The sequence below is a fragment of the Dromiciops gliroides genome, chromosome 6 (assembly GCF_019393635.1).
Source record: "Dromiciops gliroides isolate mDroGli1 chromosome 6, mDroGli1.pri, whole genome shotgun sequence".
Classification (NCBI taxonomy): Eukaryota; Metazoa; Chordata; class Mammalia; order Microbiotheria; family Microbiotheriidae; genus Dromiciops; species Dromiciops gliroides.
In genome coordinates, this window is record NC_057866.1 from 77,323,118 (window position 1) to 77,341,485 (window position 18,368).

At 40.2% G+C, this 18,368-nt stretch overlaps 1 protein-coding gene across 1 annotated transcript in view; it reads left to right on the forward strand.

The window, feature by feature from the left end:
• Nucleotides 1–18,368, forward strand: part of QDPR (quinoid dihydropteridine reductase) — a 34,556-nt gene that overhangs the window by 4,639 nt on the left and 11,549 nt on the right. Inside the window, exons 2-4 of the mRNA XM_043971544.1 lie at nucleotides 2,104–2,196; nucleotides 4,762–4,858; nucleotides 12,850–12,990. Of these exons, the coding sequence (XP_043827479.1) occupies nucleotides 2,104–2,196; nucleotides 4,762–4,858; nucleotides 12,850–12,990 (331 nt within the window). The remainder of the gene's footprint in view (nucleotides 1–2,103; nucleotides 2,197–4,761; nucleotides 4,859–12,849; nucleotides 12,991–18,368) is intronic.

Here is an 18,368-nt window from a genome sequence, read left to right on the forward strand (position 1 = left end):
CTTCTGGGCCCAGTGATTTGCACTCATCAAGATCCCCTTTGTGCCCTTACCATTTCCCTATTTCTCTTGGGTTTCAACTACCTGTTAATCATTTCTGTTCTGTTTACAATCCAAAGATCATTTTATTTAGCAGAGACAACCAGCAAAATAAAATCCAGTCATTTAATCAATAAACATTCATTAAGTGTCTTCTTTGTGCTGGGCCTTGTGCTAAGCACTAGGGATACAAAAAAGCCCTCAAGGAGCTTACAATCTATTCCTTCTTTGATTCCCTTTATCTCCCTAGTATGTAGCATATTCCACATTTTTGTTGTCCTGAACTTTTCCAAGTGAACCTTGAATGTTCCTGGAGTGTTCTGACAGGACCTTGCTAATTGGCCACTTAAGAAGTGGTTACCATTGATGGTATTTTTCTGTCTGGGTCTGTGACAGAAGCCAGAAAAATATGTGCTATATCACAAGGTTAGGGACTTGACCTCTGGTTTTATTGGTATGAAAAATTCCCTACAGCATACCTAGAGCACTGAGAAGTTAAGTCACTTACCCAAGGTCACAGAGTCAGGATATGTTCATGGTTGGACTTGAACCCATATCTTCCTGGATCTGAGACTGACTCTCTTGTCACTGTATCATGCTGGCTCTCATAGTGGAGTTAGAGGAGTAAAAAGTTAATTAGGAGAAGAACATGTGACCTTGGAAGAGTCAGTTGATCTCTATGGGTTAGGGTTTATTCTCTTTTTGTTTTTTAGTGAGGCAATTGGGGTTAAGTGACTTGCCCAGGGTCACACAGCTAGTAAGTGTTAAGTGTCTGAGGCTGAATTTGAACTCAGGTCCTCCTGACTCCAGGGCTGGTGCTTTATCCACTGTGCCACCTAGCTGCCCTGCCAGGGTTTATTCTCGATTGAGATGACTTTGAGGTCTTTTCTATCTTCAAACCAATGATCCTACCATTATTGCTTCTGCCCTGCCAATAGTTTTGAGACCCTTCTTTTAAAAAAAATAATTTTTAAATCTTTAAAAAAAAATCAGGACCTTTGTTCTTTTCCTGTTTATGAACTTCCCACCTCTCCCTCCAGTAATCAGGAAGATCTGAGTTCAGATGTGGCCTCAAACACACTTACTTGCTGTGTGACCCTGAAAAATAAATCAAGGAGAGGGAATTTAAGACTTTAAGAATTATTGGATTACCAAAAAGCCAGATTAAAAAACAGAGCCTAGGCATCATATTTCAAAAAATCAGATAAGAAATCAGCATCTACCATATTAAAGTTTTCTATAGATATAGACATTAAAATGAAATTATAATTTCATTTCCTTTATATTACCATAGACACCTTATCAGGAATGTCAGTTAAATAAGCAAAAAAGCTCTTCTTTTTAGCTTGTCCCTTTGGAAAAAAACCCCAAAAACCAAACTGAACCTCCACCAGCATCAAGAATTAAAAAAAACCCCAAAATCCTACCAACTTTGTAAACCAACCTAAAAACTCAACTGCTCAGCTTCCCCACCAGCCTCCTTGTGCCAGGGTGGGGGTAAGAGACACAGAAAGGAAGGAGAAACTAAAAATAAGCTAGGAAATAGTGAAAATGCACATTTAAAAATCTCTTATCCACTTATTTCTCAGAAATGCTTGCCTCAACTCAAAGTGGGTTCCACTATGACCCACAATTCACAACTAGTATCTCATTTGATCTCTCAACAACCCTTTGAGGTAGGAGCTATTGTTTCCCTCATTTTACATTTGGGGAAACTGAGGCAAACAGGTTAAGTGACTTGCCTAATCTTCTGACTCTGGGTCCAGTGTAATAATATTTTACTATTCCACGCAATGCCTCTGCTAACTTACCATGTGATTTCGTGAGAGTCTCTACTTTCTGAATCTTTATTTCCTCATCTTTGAAATAAGGATACTTAAAGAGGTTAGGTTTCCTTGGAGAAGGAAGAGAGAGGCCCTATCACAGAGTATTGAAAAGCCTGGGATGTTTTATAAAACACACTTTCTAGTGGGCCTTTTTGGACGTCCCTGACATGCCACATTGTCTTATAAAGAATAACAAAATCTTGTCTCTTTATTAAATCTTTTGCTGTCTTGTTCACACTAGTGGGTCGCCAGTATTGATGTCGTGGAAAATGAAGAAGCCAACGCCAGTGTGGTTGTTAAAATGACTGACTCCTTCACCGAGCAGGCTGACCAGGTGATTATAAAAATGTTCCAGGAAGGGTAGAATATTGTAAATTCAAAATTCAAATTCATCCAGCAATTATTAGGCACCACAGTATGTGAAAGCCCTGTGCTTATGACTAACTTATCTAGTAATGACCATACTAAGAATAGCTGATATTTGTAGAGTGATTTACAAAACACTGCTTTAAATATATTATCTGATTTGATACTCAAAATAACACTGTGAATATAGGCAGGTAAATGATCAATTATCAATTTTATTATTTTTTTTTTTATTATTTATTATCAATCTCATTTTACAGATGAGAAAACTAAGGTATGACTCGTCCTGGGTTTGAAGGCTAGTATGTGGCAGAGCCTGTACTGAGGTCTACTGCCTCTGAACTGAGTGCTACAAAGTATAGTAGAATCAGCAGATAATAAAAATGTACAAAGTGTCCTGAGGCTTCAGAAGAGGGAGAAATTACTGGGGTAGGCTAAGGAAAGAGTGGGCTCCAGGATGTGTAGGATTTAGCAGGTAGAGACGAGATGTGTTGTAGGAAATGAGTGAAACATCCTCACTGAACTACAACTTTAGATATTATAATAAAAACTGTCATTCCTCATTAGAGAAATGTATGAATAGAAAAGGAAATGGAGAAAGGAATAAGAGCCCTTCTCTTCCCACCCTCAACCCCCCCCCCCCCACCTCTTGCAATGTTAAAGAGAATCAGGTAAACAGAAATTTAGATTTTATTTTATTTTTCTCTATGCCTCACAGAGAAATTTCAGTCCGAATAGGTATAAAATTGTCCATCTGAGGAGGGAAATACACCTAATAGATAGCAATTAGCAGACAATGAAGCAGAAAGCTTCTGATCCCAGGTGACAGAAAATAACAATCCTTTGAAGGGATTTTAGTGGAGTGCTGCTACTCTGTGTGTATTTTCTGAAATATACAGGGCCCAGTGCTTAGCAGCTGGTTCTGTGCCGTCATAAGCATAATGTACACAAATACCCAGGGACAAAAGAATGGTTCTCCATAGCTAGGGTAGAGACACTCAGCTTAACAGTGAGTATAGTGGGACATGGGAGCTGTGTCTAAAGTAGAAGATGATAAAATGGGTGAGTGGGAGCCAAGGGAAATGGGTCTCTCTTCCAAGTTATGGAATGGGTTAAAAAAAAAAAGTGAGAAGTTGTAAATGAGCCTCTAGTGTCTTATCTTCAGAGGAGTAATTTAGGCCAAGGGGTTGGCAGGAGAAGAGGTAATGAACTTAAGCACAGGATGGGGAAACGCCATCTTGATTTGAGAAGATGCTCATGGTGGCAATTGGAAGACGTATTCTGAGACATCCTGAACAACAGTGGGCATTTTGTTCTGGGATCATAATGAAAAAGTAGAATGCCTCAAATATGTCTTCAAGATCAAGAGTGTGTGGAAAGAGCACTGGGTTTGGATTCCAACAACCTGGGTTCCAATCCCAGCCTTGCCACTCCCTACCAGCTTGTGTCCTTGGATCCATCTTTCACCCTTTTTAGGCTTTTGGTTCCTCATTTGTAGAATGATTTTTGTTTTGTTTTGTTTTGTTTTGTTTTGTTTTTTTGTGGGGCAATGGGGGTTAAGTGACTTGCCCAGGTTCACACAGCTATTGTCAAGTGTCTGAGGCTGGATTTGAACTCAGGTCCTCCTGAATCCAAGGCCAGTGCTTTATCTACTGTGCCACCTAGCTGCCACCTCATTTGTAGAATGAAAAGGACACACTAGTCAATTTCTCAGGTCTTTTTTCAACTCTAATATAGTTATATTTATAGCAGCTAACATTTATGTCGCGCTTTACAAATTTTTACAGATTTGCAAAGTTCTTTACAAATATCATCTCATTTTATCCTCACAACAACCCCTAGAGGTGGATGCTGTTGTTATCTCCATTTGATAGATGAGGAAACTGAGGCAGACAGAGTAAATCATGCTTGTTGACTGCTTGATTCTCTGACTTTCTGGAACGTTTGTAGTTTGTGGCTGCTATTAATTTATTAGTTCTCCGAGATCCACAGTTTCATCATAAAGATATTCAGTTTATGGTTATAGGGTATCTCAGTTTATAGTCTGTTTGATCATTAGAAATTGATTAAAATAGATTAAAAGGGGCCCAGGTGGGAGCAGCTAGATGGCGCAGTGGATAAAGCACCGGCCCTGGATTCAGGAATACCTGAGTTCAAATTTGGCCTCAGACACTTAACACTTACTAGCTGTGTGACTCTGGGCAAGTCACTTAACCCCATTTGCCTCACCAAAAAAACCCCAACCAAACAAACAAAAAAAAAAATGAAAAAAAAAAAGGGGCCCAGGAGCTTGGACCAGTAGAAGCCTACTCAGGCTGGGGGGAAGGGGAGGGAAGGAAAAAAAAAGAAATTTACATGATAATTTTGTTGTATATTTGAAAGGAATAGTGTAGCAGATTTGCAGTTTCATGTGCAATCTTTTTTATTATACTATGTTATGGAAATGTTTGTTTTATTCCATAAATTAAAAATAAAAATCTTTCAAAACCCCCCAAATTAAAAATCCCTGTAAACTTTGTTTTCTCTGTTGAAGGTGACTGCTGATGTCGGGAAGCTTTTGGGCAATAAGAAAGTGGATGCAATCCTTTGTGTGGCTGGAGGATGGGCAGGAGGCAGTGCCAAAGCTAAATGTAAGCCTTTTTCTTTCTGCATGATTCATTCCTCCATTTGTTCAACAAATCGTGCTTCCATGTGCTAGGCACTGGGAGAGAGACAAAGATAACTCAAGCCCGGCTCCTTCTCCCCCCCCCCCCCCCCCCCCCCCGTCCCTGGGAGCCCATGTTTGGGTGGGAGGTGCTCATAGATTTCTGTGCCTGCAGGACCACTATCGTAACTAAGGTGCAGCCCAGAGGATGCTAGGGGAATAAGGAGGTATAGAGTTCTTTGGAGGTTATAGGAAAAAAAACCTCCTGCTGCTGACTGAGAGGCCAGTGCTTCCTTTCCTTGGCAAGCAGATGACCTTTGATTCAGTGATTCCAATCCATTCAACAAACGTGTATTATGTGCCTGTTCTGAGTAACCTGGCGGTGTCCAACTTGAATGAAAATGGGGGCCACTAAACCATACATAAGATTTCCTGTGGGCCACATGCTGACTTAGAAAACCATGTATTAACATTATCTGTGTCCTGTTGTATCTTTATTTTGTTAAGTATCTCCGAGTTAGATTTTAATCTGATTCAGGCTGCTCTCAGGAAGGGGGCCCGAGTGTTTGACATCTCTGCTGTAGAGCCTACCAGACGAGGAGGTATTCTCTAGGTCAGCAGGCATCCATCAGGCCCTTTTACTATCTAAATGTCTATTTCTTTTCACAAAGACTTGTTGATTTGGTCACATCTACTTCTGCATGATATGACATGGGGAGTTGCAAGCAAGGTTTGTGATCTCTCTTCCCTCCCCATCAGTCAGCACACACATGCAGCAGCATAAACTGGGCACAGTCTCAGGAGGGCAGACAGCACCCATATTGACTAAGACCTGGAAAAGCTGTTCTTGTCCCCTGCTCCCTACAACATGTGGGTGTGTGTTTTGAAAGCCACTATCATTGTGTTGTGCCCAGGATATTAATTCCTCCTGGGCCTGGGTCTGTTGTTCCCCAAACATCAGTGCTTAATCCAGGTAATTATCAAGAAACAGACTCCCACCTGGGGGTGGATGAATCATACTAATGATTTTGCAAAGTGGGCTCGATACTCAGCTGGCTCTGTTTTGCAGACACCTTTCGTCATAATTACAATCTCTCTTTGTCTAGTTTTTTTTAAATGTTCTTTTTAAACATCATTATTTCTTTCTCAGACCAAAATAACTCTCTATTGCCTTTACTCTTCTATATATGTTGTCTTCCCTATTAGAAAGTAACAGGGGCAGACTGTGTTTTTTATCCCCAACACTCCATATATCTTGGCACATAGTATGCCTTTAATAAATCTTCCTTTCCTTTCCTTTCCTTTCCTTTCCTTTCCTTTCCTTTCCTTTCCTTTCCTTTCCTTTCCTTTCCTTTCCTTTCCTTTCCTTTCCTTTCCTTTCCTTTCCTTTCCTTTCCTTTCCTTTCCTTTCCTTTCCTTTCCTTTCCTTTCCTTTCCTTTCCTTTCCTTTCCTTTCCTTTCCTTTCCTTTCCTTTCCTTTCCTTTCCTTTCCTTTCCTTTCCCCCTCCCTTCCTTCCTTTTTTCCTTTCTTCATCCCTCCCTTCTTCACTTTTTCCATCCTTCCCATTCTCCCCTCCCTAACTCCCAAGTACACTGTTCCTTTATAGTAAATAAACAAAAACAAATCAGCACATTGATAATATCTCAAAATCTGGAGCCTTTTTTTCACCAAAAAGTTTACCATTGCTGCCAAGAGGCAGGAGGCTGCTTTCCCATCAGTCTTGTGAAGTTACCATTGGTCATTGCCATGCTCAGAGTCCTTAGCAAATACGTTTGCTGTAAGAATAAAAACTCACTGTATAAAGCATTTTATGGTTTTCAAAGTTACTCTACGGATAAGGTAACTGAAGCCTAGTACTTTGGAGGAGTTAAACCAGTTGCCCATGGACACACAGTACTTGGTCAGGCTGGGGCTTCAGCCAGAGTCTTTTTTTTTTTTTTTTTTTTTGCAGGGCAATGGGGATTAAGTGACTTGCCCAAGGTCACACAGCTAGTAAGTGTCAGCTGTCTGAGGCCAGATTTGAATTCAGGTCCTCCTGAATCCAGGGCCGGTACTTTATCCACTGCATCACCTAGCACATAAGTCATAACTTGTCCAAGGTCATATTTTCAGTTGATGGTCAAATCGGGATTTGAGCCTTCTATTGTTCCTTCCATTGTTCCTTCTGCGCTCCCCACTTCCTCCTAATATGGGCTGTTACCTTATGGGAGTTGAATAAGGCTTAAGATGATTCAGTTTTTCATTAATTCGGTTACTTGTTTCTGTGTCTCTTCCCTCCTTAGAGGGAACAGCAGAATCCCGCAGGCGCTTCATAAATGTTTGTTAAATTGAATTAAATGAGGAAACTGCTTTTAACTTTTCGTTGCTGGGAAGATGAAAGAAATTAAGGGGATGTATGGAGGCAGAGATAGACTGGCTCATACTTCAATTCCAGGTTGTTATCTGTTGTTCCAGTCTGCTTGGACTCAGTGGAGGGGATGTGAGCCCTAGGGCTCTTCCTTGTGATTGCTAACTACCCCTGATAAGGGGGCATCTGGAGCTAAGGTAGTTTAAATATTTGGTGGAACCCAAGGTCCCTTGTCACTTCCTACTTTATGTTGCTAAACGGAGGGAAGAGCCTTTAGCCGCTTTCTCATCACCCCATACTTTTGTTACCAATGGCGGACGGTGGCATCAGCACCATCATAGACTGCAGAGGGCGAGAAGACCATAACAAGCATTCATTTCTATGGCAGTGGTCGTCAAGGGATAGGGGGAGGGGCTTTGAATGACTCCAGACAGGGTTGTGGCTGATTCCAACTGGTCAGAGATGGGAAGATTGTTTGCATCCTTCCCTACTCCTTTCTCTCTCGCTTATTCCATCTTGAGCTTGTCTTCAACACAGTGCTACTGCCATCTTCAGTGCTCCCTCACTTCACTCACTCCTGCTCTCACAATTGATCTTTACTAACTGCAGGGAGTATTAGCCTTTTAGCAATTATAGCTTTACCCGGCAAATTTCTAGTATTTCCTCAGACACAACATTCTTCCCATCCCCCCTCCCCAACCCCAGCAATGATCTACCTGGGATTTACCAGTGATCTCTAGGTGAGAGGATGGATGCTGAGTAATTGAACTATCTCTCCCCTGGACACGTTTCATTTTTTCAGTGAGAAAGACTGAGTCACATTACATTATTCCCCCCATAAACCAATTCTTCTGAAAGAAATCTTGTCAGTAGTTGAATAGATTATAATATATATTAATATATACTTATAGAATATCTACTATCTAACAGATAGTAGATAAGAGGTCTGAAAATTAAGAGGTAAGAAAAAATTTCCTAAAAACTCTAAAATTCCTAGTGATCCTAGGCCTGCTATAGCCATCATTAAAAATAGCATGATCAATGGTAATGATCGGCTGTGAAAGACTTAACGACTCTGATCAAGATAATGATCCAAGACAATTCCAAAGGACTCATGATGAAAAATGCTATCCACCTCCAGAGAGAGAACGGATGAGCTCTGAGAACAGATTCAAACATACTTAGGGGCAGCTAGGTGACTCAGTAGATAGAGCACCAACCCTGGATTCAGGAGGACCTGAGTTCAGATGCAGCCTTAGCCACTTGACAACTTACTAGCTGTGTGACCCTGGGCAAGTCACTTAACCCCAATTGCCTCACCAAAAAGAAAGAAAGAACTAAAGAAACATACTTAAAAAAACAACAACCACCTTTCTTTTACTTTTGTGTTTCCTTTTGCAACATGGCTAATATGAAATACCTTTTGCATGATTTTACATCAATTATATAATTGATATCATATTGCTTGCTGTCTCAAGGGGTGGGGAAGAGGCAGGAGGGAAAGAATTTGAAACCCAAAATTTTAAAAATGAATGTAAAAAATTTTCTTATATATAATTGGGAAATATTTAATGAAATTAAAAATGTATTAAAAATAATAACAATCATAATATGATATCTGACCTTTATATAGAACTCTTTAAGGTTAACAACATTATCTTGAACTACCTTATATCTATGGAGCAAAACTAGCACTTGGTCCTTCAGGGCATAAGGTATGCCTTATTCCATATCCATAGTCCCCTCTTCACTGCTCAGAGGAGGAAGGTGTGTTTTATTCCCAGTTCTCTAGGACTAAGATTGTTTAATTCAGTTCATTGGATCTCTAGCTCCTTAGATATCCATTCCCTTGTGGTCGTGATGTAACTGCTTCTCTTTGTTCATTTTCTTTATTTGTGTCACTTAAGGTCATAAGATTATGAATTTAAAACTTAAGACAACTTCAGAGGCTATGTCATCCAAACTCCTCATATTACATATGGGGAAACTGAGGCCCAGGGAAGGTTTTTTTCTTTTAAATGTGCCTTGCCTGAGGTCATGCAGGTACTAAGTATCAGAGGTAGTCTTTGAACCCAGGTCCTCCCCTGTCTAGAACCAGCATTTTTCCTACTGTGCATTGTGTTGAATACAAACCTTAAATGCATCACTCTGAATTCCTCCTCTTTACCATTATTTGATGGTTTAGTAATAGCCCAACCAGCACAGTTGATTTAATCATTCTGTTTTTGGTTTCTTGCTTCTTCAGAAGATGATCTGGTTCCTTTCTTTCTGTTATTGAACTCCTTTGGATCAAAGGGTATGAACAGCTTAGTTACTTTTCTTTTTTTTTGTTTTTGTTTTTTAGTTTTCTTGGTGAGGCAATTGGGGTTAAGTGACTTGCCCAGGGTCACACAGCTAGTAAGTGTTAAGTGTCTGAGGCCGGATTTGAACTCAGGTCCTCCTGACTCCAGGGCCGGTGCTCTATCCACTACGCCATCTAGCTGCCCCAGCTTAGTTACTTTTCACACATAATTTCAAATTGTTTGCTAGAAATGGTGTCCTAATTTTCAGTTCAACCAGCAGTGTGTTAGTTTGACCAGTCAGCTTTTAGATTTTTTTTTTCAATCCATTTAATAACAAATGACTTGATTCTTGGGGACTGAGTGTTAGAATAAGTGTGGAATTACAATCTCGACTTCCCTTTTATAGAATAATTTAAAGCTGGCATTAAAAGCCCAGCCATAAAAAGTTATGGCTGTATAAAAGTCCAATTTAATGACTATATGGGGATATTCTTACAGATTCTTATAATAGGTTTAAGCTTTATTAGATACATTGGGTCTTATAAATACAATATTCTTCCATAAAGTATAACAATCTTTGTATTTAAGCCAGTTCAGCAAAGTAGGATAATTTAATGGCTAAAAAATTCCCATTTAATTTTTAAAAATAACATCCCTCCTAAGAAACTATATCATTACAAGAAGGATAAAGGACTGAAGCTTCTTATTTGGTGGGGAGAAAAAACAATTTGGTATAAGTTCACAGATAGTCTCTCGATTTCTCTTTTGGCTTGAGTTTGAAGATAAAGGTGGCAGTGTTGCTACCTGAGTAAGGAGAGCATAGGGACAGACACAAGTGGTGTTAGAAGAATGTTTGGTTATGTTGAGCAGCAGCAGAATTGTTTGCTTTGCTGCCCAGGTGGGCACTCACTACACACCATGTAGACACAGAATTGCTTGCAAACAATTTCTCTACCAAGAACGGGTTGCGTGAAACATTGGCCCAGAGACATAAGGAAGGAAACGCGTTTGCTAAATGAGGCAATGATATTAATAGAGTAGAACCATAAGATTAGATATCTGATCCCAAGCAGGAATTCTCTTCACAACAGCCCTGAAAAGTTATCATCTAGTTCCTACTTAGAAGACCTTCAGTCACGGAAAACTCACTACCTACTGAGGCAAATCTTTCTGTTTTTGGACAGCTCTATGAGGATTATTAAGTTGATTTGGCAGAAATGGTTCTTTAAGGAAGGGGGAGAATAAGTGTTTGTATAGGACCCAATATGTGACAAGCGTTGTGCTAAGACCCTGCCAGGTAGGTGCTGCTATTTTCCTGTTTGCCTCAGTTTCCTCATCTGTAAAATGAGTTGGAGAAGGAAATGGTAAAAACCACTCTGGTATTTTTGCCAAGAAAACCCCAAAGTGGGTCATGAAGAATCAGACATGACCAAAACTACTGAAGATCAACATCAGGGGTTGGAGGAGTGATTATTTCTGATGGTGGTGGGTTGTGAGCGAAGTAGAGGTAAGTGTCATTTGATCTGGCTCTTGGAGGATGGGTTGGATTTCAGCAGGTGGAGATGGGATGGCATATAGGGAATGTATGTGGAAGAACCGGAACCCAGCTCTTTCAGATTTCAAGGCTAGGCTTCTGTTTACTATACTGTCTTCCCTGTAACTTACTTTCAGGTCCTAATTTTGCCTTATTTAGCTGTACAGAATTAGAGTCCAGGGGCAGCTAGGTGGCGCAGTAGATAGAGCACTGGCCCTGGATTCAGGAGGACCTGAGTTCAAATCTGGCCTCAGACACTTGACACTTACTAGCTGTGTGACTCTAGGCAAGTCACTTAACCTTCATTGCCCTGCCCCCCCCCCAAAAAAAAGCCCATTAGACTTTGAGTTTCTTGAGAGCAAGGACTGTTTTGTTTTGTTTTGTTTTGTTTTGCTTTTCTTTGCATCCCCAATGTTTAGCACAGCATTGGGCACTTTGAAAATGCTTAATAAATGTATCTTGATGGGGCAGCTAGATAGCACAGTGGGTAAAGCAGCAGCCCTGGATTCAGGAGGACCTGAGTTCAAATCTGGCCTCAGACACTTGACACTTACTGGCTGTGTGACCCTGGGCAAGTCACTTAGCCCCAATTCCCCCCCCCCCCAATATGTGTTGATCGACTGAGCTCTGTCCTGTATGATAGCCCTATTAATCTTTGAAAATCGCTATCATTCTCTTGTATGTATATGTATATATATATATATATATATATATATATATATATATGTACATGCATATATATATTTAGGGATGGAGAAGGAGATGACAAAGTACTCCAGTATCTTTGCCAAGAAAATCCCATAAACAGTGGGGCCATGAAGGGTCACACAAGACTGAACAACCAAATAACAACAACGACAATATTTAGGGAAATTTTAGAGCAAGAAATAAAACACACTTTCATACAAAAGTCACTGCACATTTTAGGCATGTTTGCCTGCCTGATTTAATATTTAGTAATCCAGAGGGACAAACGTCATTTGAGATTTTCTCATGGCATGTCTATTCACCATAGTACAGCAAGTTCTGAGAGATGCTGTTTTATAGGGTTATAGAAATTCAGAGTTGGGAGGGACCTCAGAAGCCAGTTACAGCAACCTGTACTGGAATGAGAATCCCCTTCCTCAGTCCACCTGAGCTATGATCGCCTACCTTGAAGACCTCTAATGAGGGGGAGCGCAATCCATTACACTTTGGGATAGCTCTGAGGGCTAGGCAGTCAAAGTCTACATGTCTTCCTATGTCAGTTACCAACTTTGTGACCCTGGGCAACTTATAAAGTTACTCTCTCAGCCTCCGTTTTCTCATGTGTAAAACAGGGCTGTTAATAGCACCTACCTTATAGAGGTGTTGTAGGCATCAAATGAGATAATGTACATAGCTTTGAACACTTTAAAGCACTATATAAATGCTAGCTCTTGTTCCTTCTCCTCTTCCTCTTCTTCCCTTTTCTCTTCTTCCTCTTCTTTGTTCTTTCTTCCTTCTAATCCTGGCCTCTGCAACCAAACAGAACATAACTACTTTCTTTCACATTTGACAACCCTTTAGCTAATGACAGCATGGCCCCTTAAGTTTTCTCTTCTTTGGGATGAATATTCCCAATTCCTCCAACTAATAATTTTCACAGCCCTTGAACTAGAGAAAACCTCATGGTAGCCCCTTCTCCTGTCCTTCTTTACAAAGAAGAACCACAAACACAGAACCACAACACTGGTGTCAGGTAAATTGTTTGGGAACTGAAGCCGGCTCTTTATTTCTCTGCCATTGGTGATGAAATAGACAATGCTTTTTTTTTTTTTAAACTCCCGTCTAGCTCTCTATAAAAACTGTGACTTGATGTGGAAACAGAGCATGTGGACCTCGACTATCTCTAGTCACCTGGCAACCAAACACCTCAAGGATGGAGGTCTTCTGACCTTGGCTGGGGCTAAGGCTGCTTTAGATGGAACTCCAGGTAAGTCAACCAGATGGCCGAGTAATAACAGTGACTGGAGGAGGCTGTTGGCAAAGTCGGATGTAGACGGGATCCGGGGTATTGGGAGATGTGCTTTATCCTTCGTGGTTCTGACCTTATGTACAGGCTCTAATTATTTCCCTTTAATGATCTTTTATGGATCTCTCCCTGGATTTTCTGAACTTTTCTTGAATCTTTTTTTTATTCTTTAATTTCTTCCACTTAGGAATGGGGATGGTAGCCCAATGAGATGTTTGTACAGGGTGGGCCAAAAGTCACGAAGTCATGGAGGGGTTTCAATATTTAATAACTCTTTTATTTTTTGTTTTTAATTTACAATACCATATAGTATCATATACAATATGTATAGGAAATATATATATATTTCATATATATTTGAAATAAAGAAAAAAGTTTTCAAAAAGTTATTAAAACATCAGACCCCTTAATGACTTTTGACCTACCCTGTATTAATATCCCTAGAATAAAGAAAGAATTCATTTTACTTTATAATAACCTTTTCCCCCCAGTTTCAAGGGAGTGTCTCATAATTTTTCATAATTTTTATGTTCTCGATTTTGGTGCACAAGTAACCTTCAGAGTATGAGTTGGCCAGAGGAGGTTTTTTTGGTGGTGTCTCACCTCTATTTATGCAGCTACTTTTCAGTTTCTTGATGTCTCAATGTCTTGTTTATCCCCTGTCCCTCTGGCTGTCCAGAGCCTGAGTACTTCACCCAGACCTGTGCTATACTGAGATGTCCAGTGACCCATGATCACCTTAATCTTTGCTTTCCCTCCCCACCTCATCGCGGGGCCATACCACCAATTCTGCTTAAAGCATTCTTCCTACAGGGAAGTGTTTTTGACTGATCACATCTCTTCTGGGCCTTGGTTTCACAGACTTAGAAATCCTAGTCTTTATTAGCTTGTCTTATTCCTGATCACAGATAGAGAACTGGAGGTCACCTGGTAAGTCATTTGGTTCAACTCTGTTTTACAGATAAGCAAAATGAGACTGAAGGACTTTGAGTAACTCGCCCAGAGTTACTTACATAGGAAGTTTCAGGTGGGATGGAACCCAGTGCCACTGCCTTCAGTCAGTGAGAACATTGAACCTGCCCCTCCTAGAGGCATACTCAGTAAAAGGAAGAGGGTTTTTTTAGTATCATTTTAGGAGTTTAATTTAGCTCTGAACTGTAAAAATTTTACTACATCATCATTCTTGCCAGTCTACCTGTGTTAAAAATAGCTGATTAAATATCTCAGAATAGCTTGGAATCTTTGAAGTGCTGGGGCCCAATCTTTAGACAGAGTATCAGATGTATTTAGATGTTAGCGATCGATGGAAGGGTAAGGGAGTATACCTGTGGTTTCATTGGTATAGAAATTCTCAGATTAGGCAGCCTCCCCTACCACTGCAGGTTGGCACCACATGCAGCATCATGCAGCATTTAGTCTCAGAAACTTGCCCATTTGCTTGCCTTCTCAATGGGGGGAAGGGGAGAAAGTGAATGAAAGAGAGAATTTGGAACTCAAAAAAATTTTTTAAAAGCCTGTTAAAAATTGTCTTTACATGTAATTGGGGGAAAATAAAATATTAAATTAAATTAGAAAGTTGTCCAGGACATTGGGATTAAATGATTTGTCCAGCATCACAAGCTAGTGACTCGAAGCCAGGTATTCTGGCTTTGAGATTACCCCTCTAACCACTAGTCCATGTTACATTTAGATGTTAAACAATTAAGTGAAATCTGTTTTTTATTTAGCATACGGTTAGAGGCACTTAGAAAATGAGTATGGGGATGAATAAGAACAGAACCTTTGTAAGAACTGAAGTAAATACATTTTCTACCCTGCCCCACTCTGGAATGGTTTTTATTATTGTTGATAAATCAACATTCTCTTAGTTGAAACTTTTGGAGAGAAGACAAACATTTTATTGATCATTACAAGTCCTGCACTTGCCCTGATCTCACCATCCATAAGCCTGATGACCTTCAACCTGTACTAGGTATTGGGAACAGGCCTGCACTGGTTCATGTTTCATTAGAGCTTAGATCTCATTTCCCTTGTGCACCTAAGCAGGCCAAGGAAATAGTCCTGGGAAACCTGCAAGCAATTTAAATCCGAAGGAATCAGGGTTAACCATCCCTTCAGGGCAGTGGGATTTAGCCTACAATTTAGAGAAGGTAAAGTTACTTAAGAAAAAAGAAAGAAAAAACCCTCCTCCCAGCTACTTCACTGTTTATTGCAGATTCTTTTACTGTGTCCTATACCAGACCCTTATTCAGATGGTGTGTAGTGAAGAGGGGACCCCTAATTCTCAAGGGCTGTTTTGGTGGGGGATAGTTTTGGGGAGATCTACCGGGCTGGAGGGTGTGTCTGAGATCAGGCTAGCTGAATTTAGAGATTTAGTCAATGCATTTTTCTTTTTTCTTTTTTGGTTGGGCAATGAGGGTTAAGTGACTTGCCCAAGGTCACACAGCTACTAAGTGTCAAATGTCTGAAGCCGAATTTGAACTCAGGTCCTCCTGACTCCAGGGCTGGTGTTCTATCTACTGTGCCACCTAGCTGCCCCTAGTCGATGCATTTTTCAACCACAGCAAGATAAAGTTTGTCTACTAAGCCTTAAAGGGTTGTGGTGAGCATTCACACTGATGAAATCACAGGTCTATCAACTATTCCTAGATCATAGGAATTGTTGTTGTTGTTGTTGTTTTATTAAGAGTTGGGAAGGACCTTAGAGCCTCTCTAGTCATAAGATTTTCAGTTAAAAGCTGGAAGGGATTGGATAGGTTGTGGTCAAGTCCAACTCCCTGACTTTAGAAATGAAGAAGCAGGCCTAGAGAGAGCAAGTGATTTCCCCAGGGTCACACATTGAGTAACTAGTCTGAGGTGAGATTTGAATCCAGGTCTTCATGACTCCAAGTCCAGCACTCTAGTCCTCTCGTTTCATACATGAGGAAACAGAGAAGTTAAGTGACTTGGACTAGGTTACATAGGGAATAAATAATGATAGAAATGGGATTAGATAAACCAGGTTCCCTGACTTGCTTTTTCAATTATACCAAGTATTTTGCTGTATATTCTACTTAAACATTTTTTAAAAAATTAAAATTAAATTTAAAAAAATTAAAAACTGTTAAAATTGTTAATGATGAATGTTTAAAGATGCCATGACTGAAAATTGGAATGAAGAAATTATGTAGATAATTTGTTGGGTGGGAGGGAATATTTCACCGTCCTCATCTCCCAAACCCCCCCATCCCAGCCTCCCCACCATACTGCTTAGAAAAATTGGATCCTGCATTCACATGTTGTTCACAGGATGAAACTATTACCTATTATGAGTTACTTGGTTATTTGTTTCCTCCCTCCAGAAAGTACTTGGATCACTTGTTATTTAAGATGAAAATAAAAAGTGAACTTTTGGGAGAATTCCCTTGATGCTTTTTGGGGAGGCTCAGGGCCTTGAATTTAATTCTCTTTCATGTTGTGAGCTGGATGGTTTCAATCACCCTGGAGATTCTAAATCATCAAGGATTACCGCTGGCCTCTTGCAAAAACACGTGGGACCGATTAAGCAGAGATTCCAGTGGAATTGTGAAACACGCTGGTTGTTTGTCTAGAACAAATAAATACCTTGCTGAAGACTTGGCCCCATCTTGCAATTATACCTCTTTGTTGAAGCTCTGATAGGTTTTCCTCTCTGGCCTGCTGTTTTTCATGAACTTTTGTTACTCCAACATCAGGTTGTAATCTAAACAGGCCTTTGCTGGCTTTGGTCTGTGTTTGTACTGTTTAAGTAGAGAGTCTCATGTTTTTCTCTGCATCCAGATTTTAGAAACAGAAGCCATGAATACCTCAGTACTAAATTTATCTGATAAGAGTAATATGTCCCAATAAACAATAAGTCTTGATACATGGGCAGCCCACTTTATTTTCCTTTTATAAAATTTCCTGTCTTATAAATTTTTCCTTATAAACAAAATTTCCTTCTTATAAATGTCCTTTCTTTTCCTTTTATAGAACTTAAATTTTTTTGTTTTGTTTTATTTTGTTTTTGTTTTTTTTTCAGGGCAGTGAGGGTTAAGTGACTTGCCCAGGGCCACACAGCTAGTAAGTGTCCAGTGTCTGAGTTCATATTTGAACTCAGGTCCTCCTGAATCCAGGGCCAGTGCTTTATCCACTGTGCTACCTAGCTGCCCCCAGAATTTAAATTTGATTTAAAACATTTAACAAAAATCTATGTTCTTTTTTCTTTACCTCTTCTCATTGTCAAAACAAAACAAAACAGCCCACTTTTTTTTTCCAGTCTTACATATCTTTTACATCTTTTCTGGGGTATATCCTTATTGGGAATAGACTATATCTTATTTGCACTCACCGTGTACCTTTCTGGTTTGCTCTCTGGGACCCTGGTGTTTATTATTCAGAACACTTAGTATCACTGGGAGACTTTGGGTGTTAAAAGGATGGGTCTTGTTGCAGCTAGCAGCTTGGGATCGTAGAAGGGACTGCATGGTATTTCCCCCAAACCATTAAGCCTGTTGTTCTGTTCATTTCTGGACCCACCGTCCATCTATGGCTCCTTTCCAAGGTAAAAATACTGATGAGCTAATTCAGTGGGATGTCAAGCCCAGCTCTGTTAAATTCTGGGTATTTGAGAAAGTAGCCCCGAATTTTTGCTTTATGACACCCTTGTAGATGAATGAATAGGTTTTTCCCCCCTTTTCCCCCCACTCCTGAGTATTATCTCTATAGCTACTAAATCTGAATTATCTTTGTAGATAATAATGAGGTTGTAGACAACTGTACTTGTTTCCTCTGTACTCTAGGCTCTCTGTTCTCATTTTCTTGCAATCTGACTTTTGACCCCATTGCTCAATTGGAATCATCCCCTCCAAGGTTACTAGTGATCTTTGGACTGCTTAACATGGTGGACTTTTCTCGGTTCTCATCCCTTTTGAACCCTGAAGCTTTTGGCATTGGTGACCTCTTCCTAGTTTTCTCTCCTCCCTGGACTTCTTGATGACCTCCCGATTCTCCTCCTTGCTTGACTGTTTCTCAGTATCCTCTTGGCTGGATCGGTTTTCTTTTTCACTCCATAATTGTGTGGCTCCCAAGGCGCTGTCCTGGACAGCCTTCTCTTTCTCTCCCTTCTCTTGGTGACCTCTTCCACTTCCATTGGTTCAGGCATCATCTCTGTTCAGATAAAGCCAGATCTGTATGTCTAGCCCTGATCTCCTGAGGTCCAGTCCACAGGTCCAGCTGTGTGTTGGACAGCTCCGTCTGGATGTTCTGGAAGAAGATGATCCAACCTCAACAGAACTCTCCTTCTCTCTTCTTCCTCCCTGTCCCCCAGGCACCTTTCTTTC